Source organism: Sceloporus undulatus, chromosome 3 (assembly GCF_019175285.1).
Source record: "Sceloporus undulatus isolate JIND9_A2432 ecotype Alabama chromosome 3, SceUnd_v1.1, whole genome shotgun sequence".
NCBI classification, from domain to species: domain Eukaryota; kingdom Metazoa; phylum Chordata; class Lepidosauria; order Squamata; family Phrynosomatidae; genus Sceloporus; species Sceloporus undulatus.
This window is the reverse complement of record NC_056524.1, coordinates 109,107,639-109,130,605: the sequence shown is the minus strand read 5'-3', so window position 1 is coordinate 109,130,605 and position 22,967 is coordinate 109,107,639. Positions and strand designations below refer to the sequence as shown.

General features: G+C 39.9%; 1 protein-coding gene across 1 annotated transcript in view; it reads right to left on the bottom strand.

Moving 5' to 3' along the window:
* Nucleotides 1-1,405: 1,405 nt before the first annotated feature.
* NALF1 (NALCN channel auxiliary factor 1) overlaps nucleotides 1,406-22,967 on the bottom strand; it is a 442,681-nt gene continuing 421,119 nt past the window's right edge. Inside the window, exons 2-3 of the mRNA XM_042460959.1 lie at nucleotides 17,398-17,569; nucleotides 1,406-6,064 (exon numbers count right to left, since the gene is read on the bottom strand). Coding sequence (XP_042316893.1) covers nucleotides 5,769-6,064; nucleotides 17,398-17,569 — 468 coding nt within the window. The 3' untranslated portion in view covers nucleotides 1,406-5,768. The remainder of the gene's footprint in view (nucleotides 6,065-17,397; nucleotides 17,570-22,967) is intronic.

Genomic DNA, 22,967 nt, shown 5'->3' with positions numbered 1-22,967 from the left:
GGAATAATTCCATGGGTGCTAGCCTGTTTCTTATAGCAAAGAAATTTCATTGTGATAAATGTGAGAAATTGCTGCAGGCAGTTGTATGGCTGCACAACAGCACCATGGTTTTTCAGCACATACATATAAATGGTTTAGCCAGTTGTCAGAAATCATTCACAGAGGCATGGCAGCATCTCTACATAGAGAGCATGTAGAGAATTTTGTACCCGAAGAGAGCGTGGAGAGAAAACTTTGGCATAAAGTTAAGTCATGTAGCTTGGCCCAGAAATGCAATACAATTATGTCACAGGATGAGGAATAGTCAGAAGAAGCCAGTCCACTTCAGATGTGGAGCATTACAAGGGCAAGTGATGCCTGGGGAAAACATATTGAATATGCAAAACACAAAATAGTGAAATTATGTCTTGAAATTCCCCATAGAGTTTGGTTTATCCTTTAAGGCTTTAAATGTAAGCACTGTATCATCAGCTTTTTCTGGTAACTGCCTAAGATAACTTTATCATGTACGTGGCAGTGTACTTATAGCATAACTAGGATGCTTACTATTAGCACTTGCCCAGGATTCAAGGAGCTACTTTAAATGTGCCTAAGGATTTAGGATTCTTTTGAAAAACGTTCCCTTTTTGAACAGCAAGTCCTCCTAACATGTCACAAATTTGTTTTTAAATACGCCACCAATTCAGACATGGGGTATGATTTATCTACATGCATTTCCCCCTTGAGTTCATGGAACTTTGGACTGTGGTCCTTACCAGCAATAATGGAAAAATCTACCTCTGAAATATATGTAGGATAATGGTACAGATAGGCAACAGGTTGAGTTTGTACAAACAAAGATTCAGAGGTTCTTATCTCAGTGTTTTCATCCTATGATAACAATCTCAGATGAGGGACTCCTGGGTGTTTTGCACAAATTGCATTTCTGACTCTCTTAGGTCACTCAGAGGTCAGTTTTGTTTGCAAAAGCTTGACACTCTACCAGCTTTGGCATATCAAACATTACAGCCTTCTCTTGTTTATGTGATCTCTATCACTACTTACACTAAGATCAAGCAAAATTATTTCTATCAGTTTATATGAGCTCTTATCCTACCTTATGAAAAATGATCATTTTAATTGAGGCTTTTTTTCTTGTTTTTGAACACACTTTACCCAGTTGTACATTTCCTGTACAAATGATGGGCAAAGGAAGAAATGTGTTTGTTTTCTGTCTAATTGTTGCTGTTGTTGTACGCCTTCAAGTTGTTTCTGATTTATGGTGATCCCAAGGGAAACTTATATTGAGGTTTTATTGACAGGATTTTCAGAGCAGGATGAGAGAATGTGACTTGCCCAATGAGTTTCCATGGCTGAGCAGGAATTTCCATGTTCCAAGCAGGGAACAATACACCACACAAAATGCCCAGTCACATTTGCCTACACTTCTGTGTGATGAGCAGCCTCCATTACCAATAGTTCTGTGTTTGTAGGAAACCATACCTGATGAAACCTCTTGGAAACTCTTTCTGTCCATCATCTTTCTTCAACAGACTCTTTTCAAGATGGTAGCTCTTTTAGGCTGCTTAAAGTTCTTAACCATAATTCCATATTTTTGTTAGTATGCAGAAGGACAACCTTTGATAGCTATATTTGCAAAAAAAAGTATTCTATCTCTTTAATGAAAGGAAAAGTCAATATAATGTATTCTCAAATGTAAATGCAATAAGGAAATAACACATAGCTCTGGTTGTGATCTATGACATTTGGCTTTGCAGTATTCATATATTGCACAAACTGGAATTTTTTGTTTCAAAAAATAAAACAATTAACACATTGGGGGGAAGTCTGTTCTATATGACTGTAAAATAAATATTTTTTTCATTTACTATGCTAAAATATTTGCGCGTCATCTCTCTGAAGCCAGTTATTCATCATGTATGTCCAAGTCATACAATACAAGGAGAAATGGAACAAGATGGCAGTTACAGTGGCAAGATGCAAATTTATTCGGGCAAAAGTAATAGGTGCACAATATCAAGCATGCTCAGGTTTGTGCCAAGAAAACTATTACGGATGAGGAATGGATGGGATGAGGTTTTTGCATCATACATGATTATGCTTCTCTGAACTTCATAAAAAGAGTCTTTTTTCTCTATGTGTGATTTCCTAGCTGCCACTAAGAAAAGATACAGACCACACTGCTGGAGTAGAAATACCCTGGCTCAAACAGTAGCATACATCACAGCAGCAGGCTCCCCAGGAACATGATTTTTAAATAAAATAAAATAAAATAATGAATGAATGACATAAATAGACTGAAGGGGGGATGGGGAAATTGTGACAGAGAATTCACAGACCATGTAACTGCAGGCACCTATTTGGAAAGGAAGGGGATATTTTATTACATCTTTCACTGAAATGGGTTGTGCTTTCTGTTTCATTTTACTCATTGTTTGGCTTTTTTTTAAAAGCACATGAATAATGTTGCCACTGTTTTTCCTTCAGTTCTTGTCCTCCTATGCCACTCACTACTAGAAGCCAATAAGTGGTAGAGCTGTTATTCTCCACCTCTGAAAACACATTTTTTTAAAAAAGACATTGTAGGAGGGGAAGGAATAATATTTTTTTTGTTTGGTATTCTCTGCAGTAGTTACCATGAGGCAAAATAGGGTCTCATCTGAGTACAGCCAGCATCTCTGCTTTAGACGCTACATTAACTGAGGGACGAATGGAACTTACTACTGTATTGGGATAGTACAAGCCAGAAAGAAGGAAGGAAGGAAAAGAAAAGAAACAAGATGAGTGTTTAGTTCATGAATGAACCAAAATGATGCAATGTATGCCACAGAAATGGATGTTGTTGAATGGCCTTTGCACAGCAGAGGTAGATCAAGGTTTATAACAAACTGTTTACTGACCATACACATTGAAGATCAGGAGAAGAGGTCAGTTGAACAAGAGCTCACCACCCAAGTGCTTTCTGACTTGTGAGACTCTAGCTAGATCCCTCTAGTACTGCAGCCCAGTCCAGTTATTGCTGCATTATTTTTAGTAATAGACCTGATATGCTTTGAAATCTACATTCCACCTTTGGTGAAAGCTTTCTCTCTCTTATCCACCCCCACCTGTTTTCAAAGCATTTCTACAATATCCACCATCATTCATAAAATGTGCTCTTTCAGGTGAAAAAAGCACCATGTTTTATGCTGTGTGAATAGAATACTTATGTGTGCGCATGCGCAGTGGAGAGAGAGGAAAGGGTCAGGAAAGAAACTGAAGCTGAAAAACTCTGCATTTTACGTGCTTTTTTTGTATTTGCACAGGTCATTTTAAGATCCTCATTCTCAGTCATAGCAAAACACTATCAAAACAAGAAGTCTTGCAAAATAGTTGAGCTTATACATCTTAACAAATGCATTATTTTTAATCTGCAAAAGCAGTAGGGATTGCTCTCTTTTTTTCTTTCTCTTTTTTCCTTTTTTTTTTTTTTGCAGAACTTCACAAACCATAAAACATTAATAAAAATGCATATCAACACCGCAGTGATGAACAGAAATGCTTCTTGAAAGGGAACAAGGAGGGTTGGTTTTAATAGCCAAGAAGTAGGTAATAGGTTATCTAAGAGAATAGTTTCTATCTTTTTTTTTTCCCCTTCATCTCTCAGCTACACAACAAACAGCTCTAAAGTGCACTTTCCAAGTGTAGTTAGAGAACAGGAAGGATTGAAAAGTTTTTTTAAAAAAACAGCCCTTGTTAACTTTTCCTTCCATTTATTCTAGTGTAAACTCTAAAAAGCCTTTTTGAAAAGCAAATTCTCATACACTCAGCAGGTGATATGATCCTACCCCTGCCAAAAAAGCAATGAAAAAGGCAATTGGATTATTCACCACCATCCCCAACCCAACTTGACCACTCATGGCCCAACATATTAATTTTATTGCACACTCATTAAACTGATTTATCTGTTTTTTACTAAGGAAATAAAAATGCCCCCCCAGCTGTTCTAACATACAATTCTTTTTCCTCCTCATTCCCAATGTCATGTTCCCCCTTTACTTTCAAGAACGATTTCACCTAAATGTAGTACAGTCAGCTTTCCATATCCACTGATTATTACCCATGGATTCAAGCATCCATAGCTTGAAAATATTCCAAAAAATATATAAATTCCAAATAGCACACCTTGATTTTGTTGTTTTATATATGGGATACTATTTCACTATGCCATTGTATTTAAGGGGACTTGAACATCCATGGATTTTGCTATCCACATGTGTCATGGAACCAGAGCTAGTAGACACTAAGGGCCATTGTACTTAGTGTAGAGAGGGGCAAAGTGCAACCTCCAGATGAGGTTCCATTGACCATTCCAATATTCCTTACTAGTGGCTTTAACTGGTTGGGCTGCTGGAAGTTATAGTCCATCAATATTGAGAAGGTGGCACTTTGACCATCCCAACCTAAGGGTTTGAGGAAAGCTTCATACACAGGATTGCTGCAAGAAAGAACCATGCAGTATACATGTATCTTAATACATCAGTGGACATTCATCTGGGGGCTCTAGTTACTCCAGCCACTCCAAAACAGGTGTACATTCATATTTAAGTTAGATGTGTGTACACTCACATGTGATGTCCACAAATACCATGCTTTCTGCAGAGAAACTGGTGTTTCTCACAGCATTCATAATGTGTGCAGGCACCCTCAAAATGAAACACTTGTAGGTGTTCCTCGTAGTTTTGTCTGTAAAATCTTGTTTTCTTGAATCTCTTTGTTCATATAGATTTGTATTGTGGCACATTCTAGTTATATGACTGCAGAGGAATTAAAATCATAATTCACAATGAATGCCAAACTTTTCATCCCCACTCTGAAGGTCTCCCATCCTGCCAACTTACTGAGCTCCTAACCTGTTTTTCATATACCATGTTCTAAAATCAGGCTGCTCCTGTTCAACTGACCAGTGAGAAAGGACTGGACTTCTTTGAAAATGGGAATTGGAGCAACAGTTTGTTATAGGTTTCTTTACATTTAAAATTTCACTGTCTGTTCCCATTCTTTGAAGAGCACTTCATTGTTCTGACAGCCTCCCTGCCCGCCGCCCCATGACTCCCTGCTTTGGGTTTATCCAGTCAGGTGACTCACATGCAACAGTGGCAGAGGCTCATCTGAGACATGCACCCATTCATTGTGATTACACAGACAGAAAGCAAGCGGGCATTGTCTGATTTGGGGCACTTGGGATGGTCAGATGGTGTGGGGGAGCAGGAGAACCACTTTTTTGTGGAGAAGAGGGCCATTTAGGGGGCTGGCTTTGTTTTTGTTTGTTTTTTCTTCAAATTTGTTAGTTATGCCATGGAATCACAGCAGTTCTTTCCTCTAATAGAAACTGACAAGACGTAAAAGACAGAACTATTGGATGAACACACACAATGACTAGAAATAGATAAGACAGTGAAAAGACTTAGTTTAGCTCTGAGAAACTGTCCAATAAAATAAAATAAAATCCTGTATTAACAAGTGCAAAAACAAACCAAAAAAAGAAACTCCAAACATTAAAACACAGTGTATAAAATGGTGCGAGAAATTTAAGTCACCAGACAGCCTTTTAGTCAATAAAAAGCTGTATATGATGTGTCCTTGTTTGGATTATGGCCCTTCTGTTGAGTTTTATTCAGAAGGCCTTTGGAGGAGTGAACCGAGGGCAAAAGGACCCAGTTTCTCATGTCTGACTGCAGTATCTGTGGGCCTGCTGTGTGCCTATGGGAGGAGATGGGGCAGTTCTTCTATTCCTCATTGGCTGAACTGTCTTCCAAATTTGTGATGCCTCCAAAGCCCAGTTCTGTTGAGTTCTGTGCTGCTGAGACCGTGAGTACTGTATGTAAGAGAATTAATACAAGAACACACAGTTTAAGTCTGCTGTTACACAGTCTTGATGCTGATGAAACTGTAAGTGATGTCCGGTGACACATCATCGAGTCACTTGTTTTTATAGTCCCTTTGGATTGGTTATCTGATAATAGTCCCCATCTGACATCACAGCATTCTGGTTCTGCATTGGTTGGATAGTTGTCATAGAGCCCTGCAGGGAGAAAAACAACAGTGTTAATTATCATGGATGCTTTTAAATGAGATCCTGGCTGCCCCATACTATTTTAGAACTTGGCTTGGTTGTTTTTCAAGTTAACAGAAATGTGGGAGCAGTAGGTTTACATATGAGCCCAGTGTATGTATGTATGTACGGTATGTATGTATGTATTTTATTTTATTTAGCTGATTTATACCCCACTTTTCTCCCCTAATGGAACTCAAAATGGCTTACAATACAAGATAAAACAAAATAATTGAATCAACATACAGTGCAAGCATTTTAAAAAGCATCAATCCAGTTAAAATATTACTTTTAAAACACTAACATTCATGTATATTTAAAACTAAAAAAACATGTGAAACATGTTTCACATTAAAAAAAAACAGCACACCCATTGTGCAGCCTTTTAACCCATAGGCAGGATGAAAACCATAGCATTGAGCCATGGCAGTTAAAGGGGTATCAAACCAGATCATTTCTGCAGTGCAGATGCAGCCACAGAGGAAGGCAACTGAGCTTACTACAAGAGGGCGTTCCATATCCTAGGAGCAGCCACCAAGAAGACTGTTTCCTATGTCCTCACCAGACAAGACTGGGAGTGGTGGGATGGAGAGAAATCCCTCTTTCCAGGGATCTTGAGACTGTTGTGCACACGCTGGTAACCTCACATCTAGATTTCTGTAATGCGCTCTACATGGGGCTACCCTCGTACCTTGTCTGGAAACTGCAACTAGTACAGAATATGGCAGCCAGAGAAATTTCCGGAACATCTAGGAGAGACCGTATTACGCCGGTTCTAAAGTCCCTCCACTGGCTGCCTATTAGTTTCCGGGCCCAGTACAAGATGTTGGTTATCACCTTTAAAGCCCTAAATGGCTTGGGTCCAAACTATCTTTGGGACCGCCTTCTCCCCTACAATCCTCCCCGCGCACTCCGCTCCTCTGGGAGAGGCCTACTTCAGCCACAAAAATCTAGGCTCTCGGCTACCTCCCAGAGGTCATTTTCCATCGTCGCCCCCAGACTGTGGAATGGCCTGCCGGATGAGATCCGTCTGCTTACATGCTTAGACAGCTTTAAAAAGGCTGTTAAGATGGCTCTCTTCTCAAAAGACATTGTTTTTAAAAAATGGTTCACTTCACACATTGTTAATGACTCTTAATCTTATAATTACTATGCCAATCATAGTTCAATGTTCTATGCCACTTGACTTTGAGCATGATCGGGGACATGATCTTGGGCATGTCAAAATTGAGGTGAGTTTATTGAAACCAATGGGATTTAGTTTCAAGCAAATGTGTTCAGGGTTTAGGTTTTATCAATGACTCAGAGATCATTTAAGAGAACACACTTGTACTTAATCAAGTTTTGTCTAGTGGCATTTAAACCAGTTGAAATGCCATAATGCTTGCCTTAGGAGAGTATAGTTTGCATCATTTATTTAAAAGTCACTAGACATGCAACCCAGCCTATAATACTTCTTTTACTGTTATTTTTAAATTGTTCTCATTTATTTCCTGACTTTTGTTATACAGTGCGCCCTTGCTTTACACAGGAGATCATTCCAGACTCCCAGCGTAAAGCAAATTACGTGTTGCTTGAGTCCCATTTAAATGAATGGGGCCATGCACACGGTGGTGCAGTGGCATGGTGGCACGGCGGTGCGAGCACGTCATGGGCAAGCCCCATTAGACCCTATGGGGTACGCCACCCCTTCCTCCTCCACACGGCTTTCAGTGTATGCTGAACCTGCGATTACACGGGCACACTGTATTCTATAGCAACGGTCGCCCGACTCGCCGGGCAGACCGTTTTGCCGCTAGACGTGGCTGGATACAAGCCCCAGAGTGCTCTGGGGCTTGCCCGGCTCCCTATTGGTGCGCAGGGGTGGAAGGGGCGGCCCTTCCGCTCCACGACTCTCTGGGAGACAGTTTCGTTGGTGCGAGGCTTTGGGTCCTCCAAGGCGGCCCATTGGTGGGCTGGGCCTTGGAGGCGGGGCCCCGCACAGCACACAGGGAGGGAGGGGCCCTAGGCCTATATAAGGCCGTTGCGGGCCCTTTCACTCAGTCGGTTGCTTGGCTTCAAGCAGAGCGGAGTCAAGCTGTGTGAAGGGAGCAAGTCTTGTGCTTCTCCCGCCCGCCCACCACTGTGTTAGGTGTTTTTAGTCACAACTTGGTGGCAGCATAGGCCAGGATCTGCACATTGTGGTACCAGGACTATGGAGCTCTGGTTTGGGAGTCAATAGGTACCTGGGGGCGAATAGGCAGGCGTTGGCCATTTGGGGGGGGGCAAACGCAGGAGCGCCTCCCGGTGACTAGGGGCTTGTGGAAATTGGTGAACGCAAGACAAGGTTTGCGGTCAAGTTGTGTTCCTTAGCCCCTAGGTCATCCCAAGCACCGGGTGGGTGCCCAGTTTGGATAATCAGACTACATTGGGTGTTGATTGCACAGATCCTGACCTTATGCTTTGTGCCAACCTACCAATTGTTTGCAAATAAAGTTGTGGCCTTACTTCCAACATGTTGTACTGTGGTTATTTGACAGCAACATCTGAGGCAATAGTCTTTTGGCTGAAATTAAGTATTGCAGTTATGGATTTTTATAACCTACATTATGATTCCATGACTTATTTATATTCATAAAGAGTACATATTCACTGCCATGTTCATAAAAATCCCCAATTCCTACTTTAACAACCACCAGCCACTGTCAGCAATGGAGATGTTTACATCTCACTACCACGAGAGATCTCATATGTGAGGATGAATTATGATAGGAATACGACTTCTGATTGTCACACTAGAGATCACTTGTGGTACATTTGGATACAGAACCTAATCTGCTGTGTTCCAAGTGATAGGAGAACAGACCTCTGTCACACACAGTTGTGGTGGCTGTTAAGGTGTCAGGGGATTAAGTATACTTACCTAAGAAGCCAACCTAGGATCTTGGCCATTACCTTATTCAGTGCCTTGAGAAGTAGATAAATGGTGGATTACAAACCAGCTATGATGTATAACTAGTCAGAAATAAATCCTATTGACTTTGATATGACTTGTCCCAAGTAAACATGCAAGTACATCCCACTCAGTAAACTTCAGCAGGGCTACTATATAAGTTATACTTCTCTGTGCAATTCTTCTTACCTTTTTTTCTGATAGATAGGTTAGTTACTATGACTGAAAGAAAGAACAACAGTTGCATAAATTTGCATTCCAATTGTTTTTAGTTTAAACTATGTTTTTTGTCCTGCCACATTCTGCAGAATGCTACATTTTTTAAAAAAATGTATGAATTCACCCACATATTCCAGACTTTGTTTTATTGTTGTTTTGTGTCTTGAAAGCATTTCTGATTTATGGCAACCATAAGGCGAACCTACCATGGCATTTTCTTGGCAGGATTTGATCAGAGGAGGTTTGCCATTGCCTTCCCCTGAGGCAGAGAGGATGTGACTTGCCCAAGAGCAGCCAGTGGGTTTCATGGCAGAGCTGGGACTTGAACCCTGGCCTCCAGAGTCATAGTCCAACACACAAACCAATCTACCAGATAATCAAATCAGCTATTCACTTGTATGGATTGTGTAACACAAGAAGAGTTTACCTACAAATGGTTTTAATTCTCAGTTCATTTCTCTAAGGCTACAATCATCATTGCAGACAGACAGCTGACATGAGTGGTTAGTTCCACAAGAAAGACTAGCAAATAACAACCCCTGCTCAGTTTCTGCTCAGTTTCTGATTCCTCCCATTTTCAATTACATTTGCCAATGGAAAATTCACAAAAGAAAGAGACATACAATTAAATGAATGTCTTTTAGATCCACAGGAAAGACTGCTCTGGGTGATAGGTCAGGTAGCAGGGCCTATTCTGTTGTGATACCAAATTTATAGAATTCTATCCCTTTATTGTACTGTCTGAATTTGGGTTTATTGTTATTTTATTTCCACCTTCCCTCAAAACCTGGATTTAATATGGCTTAGAATGGAAACGTATGGGTTGTTCTTTAAAGCTATGTGGAACTTTATAAAAAATGTATTGTTGCAATGTCATATTTTCCCATCATTTTTTCCCTAGAAAAGGGGGGTGTTGGCAGACAGATAATGTTCCCTTCCCCCATACTAACTTTCGAACGCTTTTTGTACTTGTCACCTCTCTCTGAAACTATTTTGCACATTTTAAAAAATAATATTTTTCCTCACCATGGTATCATAGTCAATTATGGATTAAGTAGGATGATAACATTGTGACACGATATAGCCATGTGGATTTGGCTAGCTGGTCACATCACAAAGCCAGCTAAGGACCTAAGCAGATGGACAGGATAGTATGAACCAAGGCCATGCTATCCTGCCCTGGTTTCTGACAGTCCCCAGGCTGGTGTGGCAACAGGCAAGTGGTCCACACCATGGACCTGTTGCACTAAGCATCCCATGCCTGCTCTTGCCATTACATCTTCACAGAAGACTCCCACTGTCATTAAATCATCACTAAATCCTGTTAATCCTACAATTGGGGGGAAGATTATCACACCCCTGCACACCTATCCTGTTCTTGTCCCATCTGTAAACAGTAATGGACCGATCATTTGGTATTAACAGGAGTTTCCATTAATACCAAATGCAGGGTCCATTACTGTTCACAGACAGGACAAGAATGGCACAAGCACACGAAGTGTGATAATCTTCCCCCTGATTTAATTATAATTTAATGACAGGAGGAGTATGCTTTCCTCCCGTATGATAAAGTCCATTGTCTCCACCCTGAATTGGTGAATAAAGCTACCACCAAATAATACTGAAAGGCAAGGATGATTTTCACAGGGATGGAAGTATTTCCCAAAAAAATCATCTTAACTTCAGTTTAAGCTACTTCTCCACCACTGTAAAAATTTATTGGTGTACTTTATATATGTTTGCTATTGTCTTTTTTTTATATTTTTATTGAATATTTTAATTGTAAATTTATGTTCATTGTTGTATATTTTAAACATTCTACCTTAAACATTGCTTGTGCAGGAAATATTGGGAAGGCAAAGGAATGATTTCCCTAAAAATAACTAATCAATGAACCACACAGACACATACATTTAAAAACACATGGTTTTTTTTCAAGATGCTGTCTCTAACTTTGTAGTGTACTAATACTCATTTGTCAGGTAGTCCTTTTATTCTGTGCCACTCACTAAAACATACCGAGCCTTATTGCAGATACTGAAGCATCTGCAGTATGCTTTACTGCTGTTATCCATATTGCAGATATCCAAATATGAGCATCACACTGCACTTTGCAGTCTTCATATGATTACTTGGAATATTTTCCATGATTTCTGCCTCTTCTCTATTTTGTTCATCATCTTTATTGGTTTTAGTTTTGAAAATTGTTGTATTGGTTTTAAATGTTAACGAATCCCAGAACAGTATGCAGCAACCACTTCATTATAAAATATAGTAAAACCAGTCAATCAGTGCAAACACAGATAATATTTTGTTAAAATCCCCAGAGTTAGGTGGCACAACTAGCCATCAATGTCCTTAGTTCTCAGCAAAAACACATCAAATTGATACTACTTTGGGGTTTTTTTATCTTTGGTTACCAATGCACAAGTACAAAAGTGGGGTGGGCGGAACACAGGAAGCAAGCAATATTGATATGGCTGTGCATGTGACTGTGCTATTTTTGCTTTGTACTGTGTTGTACAAATTCACATATACAGCTACGTAATGTGCTAGGATGGGGGGGGGGAACAGACAAATGATCTGAGGGAACTGAAAGCTGAGGTATACCATATATACAGAGTACTCTGTACAAAGTTAAGATTGTTTTTAAAGGCTCAGTGGAGGATTCCTTGTGTCTCATTTCCATTTTGGAATAGAAATAAAAAAGAACGGGTAATTGAAAAATTCAAATGAGGAGAATAACATTAGTAATACCCCTTAAAAGAAATGAATAGCGCTTCAGGTATCATCAGAGATATTTTATGAGCACATCAGACATCCAAAAGTGATTTCAAAGGAAACTGCTGTGCTTGATTATGCTCAAAATATCACAATGCTCACAATTTCCTTTTCCATCTGACCATTCTGTTAGGAAATAATGTTAACTATTTGCTTATTAGAACTTCGCAGTTTGGGAAAGCTAACCTTTCCTTCTGGGATGGAGGTTGGGGAGGAGGGAAGGTAGTCTAATTTCCAACAGGTCTGGCCAATAATACTTGTCAAAAATGTGCAGTTAATTATTCACACAATGCACTCTGGCATTCCAGTAGAATGCTGCAAAGGATGCTGACATGCTGTACTCTTGTTCATGTGCTGACATCTGGTCATGAAGCATGCGACTTGACATATGTGCCCCACTATCCCCTGCAATTTTGTTATAAAAATGGACAAATGTGTCAGGTGGACTACTTTCCAAATCAGCCTCTGACTAATTTGACACACATGGATATTTCCCTCAAAAACATTCCACCCTAAGCAACTACTTGGTGTGTTAAGAACTAAATCTGCTATCTAATTGGAATAGTTAGGGACATTACTCTCACTGCAGTGCTTCTATTGCTTGAATACTAAAACCTATCATTACTTCCCCACACAGGCCAAGATTCAAAGGTGTGCTTTTGTGACTACTGGCAAGAGAACTGGCAATTTACAGCCTTTGTGTTGCCAAAAACCTGTTTTCAGCCTTCCAGAATGTTGTTTTTTAGGCTACATATAGATTAGTAGCAAAAAGGAGGGCAGTGGCAGATTCTGAGGAGATCAGTGGCATCCAGTACAAGTATACTGACCCAGGAAGCCTGGAAAACCATAAACCAGTTTAATGGTGAAAGGAAATTAATACTAAGTCAGTTAAACCTTTCACTGGAGAGATAAATCCTTAATTTCCAGCTGCAATTCTTCACAACACTGTTCATTTAATATAGATTGAAATGTTTATTGTTCTCCACTAGATGTCCCCAGTCACCTATTCCAAATCATTAAAATCTAAAGATGGTGAGGAAGATACAGCTCCCAGAAATCATAAGCTTCCAGAATTTAAAACACAACAAGATCTCAACAGTCCATTGTCACTGTCTCATTGACTACAAGGAAAACATGGTAACTTTACTCTGCAAAAACAGTGTACAGGCTGAAATTCCATGAACTGAGTTTAATTTTTAGTTTAGGTTATATGAATCTCTTAGCTTCATGATTCTTAGAACATTTGATGAACATGGGCTAGGATCCTGTTGGGGAGTTGCAAATACATAAAGACCATAGTTACGGTGCTACAGTGCTATGCAGAGACTCCCATCCCAACCCCAGTCCCCAATTACCAGGCTGCAGCCACTGCGATTGATTGGAGACTGTTCCCCTGTTGATTGAGAGTAGCTAAATGATGCTTCTATCCCCTCTCATGAGTGATCTCTGATACAACAGCTCGAAGCAGGGGCCCTGTCGCAATTATGCCTTGCAATGGAGATCACTCAAATAAGAAGGGTAGGACCATCAGCCAGCTCTTTCCTGAACGACAGGGGAACAGATCCCTATTGATTGCACTCCTTGCTAGTTGTTTATGTCACAAATATTGCCATTAAATTCATTGATATATAGGAATTATGAGTAACATTAGTACAAAAAAAATTACTAAGGATTCTCTATGGTGTGATATGGTGATGTGGTTACCACATCAGGTGACGCCAATCCTAGTCATGCCACTGGAAGACTTTCACAGTTCCATATGTAGCCCATAAACTAGGGATTGTGAATATGAAAATAGACATAAGTGCGTAACTTGAGGTTACACCTTGGTAACTGCCTAACAGGACTCCAACTCTCATGTGCAAGGTGTGAGTTTGATTCTTGGCTCACTGCTGATTATTTGGATTGCAAGGACTGTGTGCATAGGACTGGAGAAAAAAGTCTTGCATCCTTGGTTTCGCATCTTAAAAGTTTCTTTTTGCATTAGAGCTCTTAGAATCTCCCAATCAACATGGCCAGCAATGATGCTGACTGAGGAATGGTCTGAAAGCTATATTTAAAAAAACTTAATTTTACAAGCTCTGCTCATTTTTCCAGACTACCTTCCCATTTCCCCAGATTAAAAATATAAGGGCAATAATAATAAAATAAATAATAAAATAATAAATATATTTTTTAATTTCTATCCCGCTTTTTGCCAAGCAATCAAAGCGTCATACAACAAGTTAAAATACAACCATATATACATAGTACCCCCCTTAAAACAAGATTAAACAGTATAGGATTAAAAACTACACATTAAAAACCAACTAATCCAAAAAAAAGGGCATGATCCCAAAGGACATGATTCAGTTGGAGCTGTAAGGTAACTCAGTCCCGTTGAGCTGTTTAAAAAAACAGAGCTCTTGTCTTACAGAAGCATTCCGCATGGGAAGAAACACTACCCATCTTTTTTCTAAAGCTATGGATCTTTAAAAGCAAAGATAAAGTTCTTCTGTCCTGTAAATTCAACAGATCTAATTAGCCATGATATTATATGCATATATTACTCTTAATAGCAGTGTCAAAAGCAGGTATGATAAAGAATAGTTCCTACTCAATAATTAACTGTTCTCCCTGTAAGTATTGCCTGTTCTCTCCTTAATGAGATCCTGGCTGCCCCATACTATTTTAGAACTTGGAACTATTTAGAAGTTAACAGAAATATGGGAACAGTAGGTTTACATATGGGCCCAGTGTATGTATGTATTTTATTTAGCTGATTTATACCCCACTTTTCTCCCCTAATGGAACTCAAAATGGCTTACAATACAAGATAAAACAAAATAATTGAATCAACATATAGTGCAAGCATTTTAAAAAGCATCAATCCAGTTAAAATATTACTTTTAAAACACTTTCATGTATATTTAAAACTAAAAAAAACATGTGAAACATGTTTCACATTTAAAAAAAAAACAGCACACCCATTGTGCAGCCTTTTAACCCATAGGCAGGATGAAAACCATAGCATTGAGCCATGGCAATTAAAGGGGTATCAAACAAGATCATTTCTGCAGTGCAGATGCAGCCACAGAGGGAGGCAACTGAGCTTACTTCAAGAGGGCATTCCATATCCTAGGAGCAGCCACCAAGAAGACTGTTTCCTATGTCCTCACCAGACAAGGCTGGGAGTGGTGGGATGGAGAGAAATCCCTCTTTCCAGGGATCTTGAGACTGTTGTGCACACGCTGGTAACCTCACGTCTAGATTTCTGTAATGCGCTCTACATGGGGCTACCCTCGTACCTGGTCCAGAAACTGCAACTAGTACAGAATATGGCAGCCAGAGAAATTTCCGGAACATCTAGGAGAAACCGTATTACGCCGGTTCTAAAGTCCCTCCACTGGCTGCCTATTAGTTTCCGGGCCCAGTACAAGATGTTGGTTATCACCTTTAAAGCCCTAAATGGCTTGGGTCCAAACTATCTTTGGGACCGCCTTCTCCCCTACAATCCTCCCCGCGCACTCCGCTCCTCTGGGAGAGGCCTACTTCAGCCACAAAAATCTAGGCTCTCAGCTACCTCCCAGAGGTCATTTTCCATCGTCGCCCCCAGACTGTGGAATGGCCTGCCGGATGAGATCTGTCTGCTTACATCCTTAGACAGCTTTAAAAAGGCTGTTAAGATGGATCTCTTCCAGCAGGCCTTTCCAGAGTAACCAACCCGGCCTCAGGAAACTCTCATAAAGAGATACTGCTGCTCCCATTGATCACTGTTGTATTGATTATTGTTCTGATGTTCTGTTGTATTGTCTTGTTGTTTGACCCTTCGGTCAATTTTAACCTGTATGGTTTCAATTCTTTGTTACATTTAATGCCTTTTTAAGGGGGGAGGGTACCAGGGATTTGATATGTTGTATATTTTTAACTTGTTAGCCGCCCCGATTGTTCTCAGACAATAAATGTTGTTGTTGTTGTTGTTGTTATTATTATTATCATAAAACACAGGCAGAATCATATCATGTTAAGTGTTGTGCTGGTGTGTGTCTTGGTCCATGTTTAATGATGTATGCTTTAATCTTGTTATAATTTTCAAAATTTAAGATATATAGGCCTTTGTAGGTCATCACCGGAACTTTGAATGGTGCCTGAAACAGACTGCTACCAGTGAAGCTGTTTCAACAAAGGAGGTGCATGCACTCTACAACCAGTCCTGGTCAGCAGTCTAATTGCATCATTTTGAACACTCTGAAATTTCCAAATAGTTTCCAAAGGCAGCCCCATGTTTGGATTACAGTAATTCAATTGAGGCATATGTTATTGTGGCCAGATGTGACACCTCCAAGAAAGGGTGCAGCTCAAACACTAGTTTTAATTGTGCAATCATATTCCCAGCCATCATCAATACTTGGATCTCCATGAGTAAGATGATCTATGAAGCTGGATTTCAGGGGGAATGTAACTCCAGCCAGCACAGGCTGAATCCCTATTTCCCAAATCTGCCTTCTAGACTGAGGTTCATTCATTTGTTTCATCCAGTCTGTTATTTAATATGCACTGCTTTAGTACCGAAACAGCTTCCTTAGAGCCAGATGGGAAGGACAAAAAGAAAAAGAATTGGGTATCATCATCATACTAATGACACCGAACCCTCACACTCCCAGATGGCCTCTCCCAGTCATTTCATGATATTAAACTGGATGAGAAGCAAAACTGTGCCCCGAGGAACCAGGAGGCCAATGTCCAGAATACTGAACAGGAGTTCCCTGGCACAACCTTCTGAGACTGCCTCTCTAGAAAGGACCAGAACCACTGTAAAACAGTGTCCACAAATCCAACCCCGAAGCCCAGGATAGAGGTCTAGCAGAACCTCCCTCATCCAGTTCCTCATTTAGGTCATCTGTCAAGGCAACAGAACCTGTCTTTGCCCCATATGCAGGCCTGAAATCAGAATGAAATGAATCTAATAATTTATTTCCCCAGGAACCCTGGAAATGTCCACAACATACTCCAGGATTGACCAAAAACAAAAACAAAAAAGAACCCTGAACTCCTCCCCCCCCCAATAAAAAAGGTTGAAAAGGGGCTTTTTAAGTACAGGCATGACCACAGCTTTTTAAAAAACAGGATGATAACCAGCCTTGCTGCAAGAAGCCATTCACCACTCTCCTTAACCACTCAGCCAGTTCCCCTCTGCCTGCTTTAATGACCCAGAAAGGGCAAAGGTCTTTCCATATAATGCTCTCAAAGGTTTAGCTGCCCTTGCTTTAAAACTTTGGAAAGTTGCTTGGCTCTAGTAATAAAAATGACAGTAGAATGATTTTAATTAGACTAAAATATAGTGCTGCCTTTAGCAAAGCATGTTAGTAACCGCTCTTGAAATCTGCCATACCTGTACAGATGAAACTGGATAATCCTCCATAGATGACATCATCATTGTCTGGTAATATAAATGGACACCTTGTCTGAACCTCCAAACAGTATTGCTTGCAAGGAATTGTGTGGTTGCAGTGAGACTGTGTGACTTCAAAATACTGGGAACAGAGCCAGGCTTTGTAGACAGTCTATGAGGAAGAAGGGAGGAGGGAAGAAAAGACGAGAAGAAAATCAGACATATAAACAAGACAAAGCAAAACTATCAATTTAAGCCATGTGCACTATATACAGTATGAAATTCTAAGGGGTCTGCACTAAGATTTGTTTTAAAATTAAAACTAATATACAATCAGCCCTCCACATTTGTGGAGCTAGAGGTGCAGGACCCCTGTAAAAGTGAATAAAATGTGAATAACTCTAGCCTACCCCCATATTTAATATACACAAAAAGTATGATTCACAGATTCAACCCACCGCGATGCCTTCAAGATGGCAGGGTTCCTTCATATAGCAGAAGCAGGTGACTGGAGAGACATGCTGCCACATGGGTTGCTGCCCTATAACATTTTAAATAGGGATTTGCAAGCCTTGCTGCACATTCTCACTCTTGTGAGACTTGTAGTCCCCTATTAAAAATGACATAGGGCAGCAATAGAGGTAGCAACAAATATTCCATGCATAATCAAATCTGCGAAAGTCAAACCCACAAATGTGGATGGCCAACTGTAGGCTTTAAGAAAAAACTATGTTAGGCCTGCATCCTAATGATCCTAGATCCATTGAACAGGGATGTAATTATTTACTAATTTTGTTCTGGAAGGAAGCAATGGGTAACTTTAATCATTTTCTTCCTGCTGTGTTAAAGTCTTTAAAACTTTTGAAGTGCTTGAAGACTATTCACAGTTCTACACATGGATTTTTTATTTTTTTGCACAGAATGAAATATTTTCATAAGTATTACTCTCTGCATAGAAAAAATGCCCCTTTTGCTATTTTCTCCACAAAAACCCATGTCCACAACTTGCACAAAATAAGTCCTAACCTGTGAGGATTCTCATCAGTCCAGGTTTGTCCTCACCTGAGTTTCCTGACACTCAAGAAAGACATTGTTCAACTATTTTTCAAATATTCTTTCTATCTCTGTCACTGAATAAACTATTCAATGATCAATCAACACGTATGTCAGTCCCACTGATTCAGTAAGTCTAGTTGAAGAGTCAATAGGATTCAGAACATACTTTCTTTCCTTTTCCAGCAAACAGCATTTCAAAAGGCCTTCCATTATTGTTAATTCAGTCACTGCAATGTTAAGTTCAATTCTCTGTAAACAAAATATAACCTATACCTTACTCTAAGCAATGGGGAGTTATAGGGTTGCTTCACACCTTGGAAAAGTTTATTTTTTGGCTAAAAACCCCAGATCCCCCATCCATGGAACTTGTAATTCAATCAGGTGATTTTTTCCAAGTACTCTTTTAGTTCCTTCTGGAAGGAGATCACTGGAGGCTTGATGTTTATTTACAATTCTATAGACTGAGCATAGAGAAAGGAGCAGCTTCAATACTCTAACAGCAGATTGCCCAAATAAGAGCTCCTATAAATGCAAAAGCAGATGGAATAGGAGAATCCCTCTTTCTGCCCTTTCCTGCAACCCTCTGCCAGCTGCCGAAATCCATTGTTAGATGCTTGTAATTTCTGTCTGCCTGGAAGTGTGTGCCTCTAGCTATGCCTACAGCTAAAAAAACCCCAAACCAAGCAACCAAACAAAAATCACCATTCTGCAACAGAGTGAATCCAAATTCATAATCCTACAATAAACTAGGAGAATAGGGATTTGTGAACAGTGCAAATAAAGTATGAGGAAGATCCTCTGGCAGTGATACACTGATCAGTTTGTCTGTTACAGCTACAGTATGCAGAGTAAATGGCAAATCATCACAGAAGGTGGTGCTGGCTCCCTGCAACTAAATATCAAATCCAGTTTACAGCAGTCAGAAGAAATACACTGCAGGTACTTTGATCTGTGAGGAAATATTCTATATAAATATAATTATTTCTATCACTTGAACATCCAGATATCAAGATTAAAGGGCACGACAATGAAGAGTTGTCTATAAAGATATCTATAAATAGTTTAGCATTTCATATCTGAGCTCCAAGTCCTCAACCACCAACCACCGACAAGATCATTTTGGCCTGCTCTTTCAATAACAAGCTTGCATTTCCCAACGTGCTTTGATGTGAGCATCACAGACCTTTTATGCAGTCTCCTGTCCTGCCATAGTAAAAATTATGATTGATCAACAAGCATTTTCATTCATACTTCTCTGTGTCGGACCAGCAAAAGGCCTTCGGGGGGAAATGTCTCAATAGCTTCTCATAAAGCATTTCCCCATATTTCATCTAGCTCTCTTCCTGACTTACCAGATCCTATCCTGGTTCTCTTTTTCACTCTGGAGTTTATCAAACTATTGATTTTGGGTTTATGCAACCACTTTGGACAAATCCCAAGTAAGAAAGTGAATCAGTCCAATTTGGACAGATTTTTGTGAGCTCTGGATTGAAATAGATTGGCCCAATTTGAATCTAAAGTGCAACTGCACAGTCCAAAATGTATCAGGTCATTCTTGAGATGTGGACATTACATATAAGCAGAAGAAGCAATTCAGTGTCTTTCTACATGTCCATGTATGAAAACGGCAAGGTGGGGGTATGCAGAGCGGGAAACAGGAGTTGCATTTTGTTTATTTACACTTCTGCTGTGCAGGTTGGGGGCAAAAGTCTCTGCACCATTTTCCCATCAAAGTGGGATTATGGAAGATCATTGAAATTATATAATCAGTTCTCAGCTTCCAGAGACTCTTCATTTAGTGTTAGCAGCACATCACAAAAGGGCTGTGATGAGGGATAGGCAGTTGTTGATTGTTTTATGAGTTGGCCTTGCTGAGTCTTTTAATCTCATTTTGTTTTGTTTTTTGAATAGCTTCCCTTCATCTTCTGTTTGCCTTTCTTGTCGATTTGTTTAATAAATCTCTGCATCTTATAGGTAGCAAACCTAATTCTCTCTCCTCATCCAAATTGCTCCTAATTGTTGTTTTTGGTTGCTGTTATTACTTAGGTATTTGTTGAACTCATTACAAAAAAGGCACATTGTCATCTGGGACATTTTGAGGTAAGAAAAGATCCCAGGATTGCTATATGCCTTCACTGCATGCAACAATTAAGCAGAGGGGAAACACCTTACAGCCCTAGCAGCCTGCTGCAACATCTTACAAGGCAGCACTAGGATATCTTGCCCAGAAGTCCAGGTAGGTGGGCAGTAAAAGCAAGACAAATAGGGCAGGAACTAAAGTAGTGATGCAGCAGCTTTCCATCTCCCTCACTTCACTTCTAGTTTAGGTAGGCAAGAAGTAAGGGGCCATAAAGCAAGTGAATACATTTTCTAGGGGGGATAAGGCTAATTGAAGGTTTGTTTCTATTTATTTTAAATGTGCCCCCCAAAAATCTAGAATTTATTTTGAAACACTTCAGGTACTCAACCTCTTTGGAAAGGGCAGGATGTACATTTAAACAAAGAATTTATGAAAAATAATTACCTGCTACAATTCTTAATATTACTCTTACCTGGGCTACTGGATAATGGTCATTTAAGCCCTTCCGAGGGGATTAGTAAGTACTTTCTTCCACCAGCAATTGTAAAAAGCAATATCAAATAACTGATTATTTTTCCTTTCCTCCGTATGCCTGTCTTTCACCCAAAGCACAATGAGAATTTAAAGGAGGAGGGAAAAGAATAAAAACTGCAAATTCAACAGCTGGAAACTTGAAAGGGGGTAATTTCCTAGAGAACTGGGTTCAATTTAAACCTATTTCATTTTATCTATTCTAGTTTTAATTTGTGCCAGTAAAAGTTTAATTTCTATAATTACCCACAAAGCTGTTATCTTCAGCTTATTTGCAATGGCAGCAGGTAGTGGCAAAGTTGCTAGGTGACCAGCTTAAAAAAACACATTATTGCTAATCTGTGGTTTATGATTACCACTTTCAGTTGGATCTTAGTCATTGTACCTTGAAGGGGAAAATATTCATATTACAAATCCAATATTAATTGCTTAAGGAGAGCTTCCATGTTGTTGTTGCTTTTCATTATTTGTGTGATAGAAGTCTAGGTGAAACTTCTACTGTTTTGTTTTGAAAGAAGCTTTATAAATTGTGCAGGCTTCCGAAGCAGATAACTCTGTAGATTCTTGTGCTTTCAGTGCCTTGGTTGATCTTATCACATATGCTTCTGCTCTGTTAGTAAATCACAAATACTGAATATATTATTCCTTTTAAATTTGAAGCCACATTAGCAAAGAAAGGGACTGCTGACTCTCAAATATTTCCCTGTGCTAAGATTTGGCATGTGCTTCTGCTAATTTGAGTGATTGTAGTTTTCAAACTTCCAGGCTTCAAGAAAAGGCCCAAACACTATAGCCTTTTGTTCATCTTCTAAAGACCTGCTGTTATGGGAAGCAATAGAGTTTATCACATCAACCCGGATTGGGGCCGGAACGAAAGGGGCCGGGAACGAGTGCGGAACGAATAGGGGACGCATTTTACCTCACACAAAAGTCCCTGTTCCGTTCCGTTCTCTTCCATTCTGTCCCCCATCTGTCCCACAGGAGGCAATTTTTGAGAACGCTTGCTCAACAGTTCACAAAAATCACCTCCTGTGGGAAGGATGGGGAACGGAAGGGAAGAGAAGGGAACGGGGACTTTCCTGTGTGGGGTAAAATGCGTCCCCCCCCCCTCGTTCCAGCCTCATCACGGACCCTTTTGTAACACACAAGGCCTGTTCCAGGGGCCTGTGCGATATTCTCTTTTGACTCTCCAATGGGACTGCCACTTTCATCAGACCCAGATAGCATAGGCAATGATTACAGATGATCATTTGTTGTGATCCAGCTTTTACAAGGTGGGAGGTTTCCCAACCACCCCTCTTTTTAAAAAAGAATATGAGCTAAACTAATAATAGGTGACATCCACACAGTCCTCTGATCCCAAGCACAACTGCAACTGTGAATAGCTTGACGGTACAGTAAAAGCTGTTGGTCCAAAGTAGTTGCATCTTATTACTTAGATTGCCAAAGATATATATTTTTGAGTGTGTCAGCTGGAATGCAATTGTGAGTTGAATCTGTATGTGTGGGGGTGTAAATATGTTACATAAGTATTTTCACTGCTGCAGCAAAGGCACCTGGCTCATAAACTCTGATGTGCTGTGGGTAATTTTCTTTGCCAATGTAGAAAAAGCAAACTCTGGCCGGAAGTGATCAGGTGGGTTGCAGGGGGCAGGGAAGAGTGGGATACTGTTTTTCTCTTTCTGTGCATCCTTCCTTCACTTCTTTGAGACTGTCCTACTTTACTGCTACCATGCCTTTAGTTGTACTCTACAGTGGACTCTTGTTATACGCTAGGGTTTGGTTCCAAGATCCTCTGTGGATTACAAAATCTATGTATGCTTAAATCCCATTAAATATGACATAACAAAATGGTATCCCTTATAAAAAGTGGAAAATCAAGGTTTGATATTTGAAATTTATA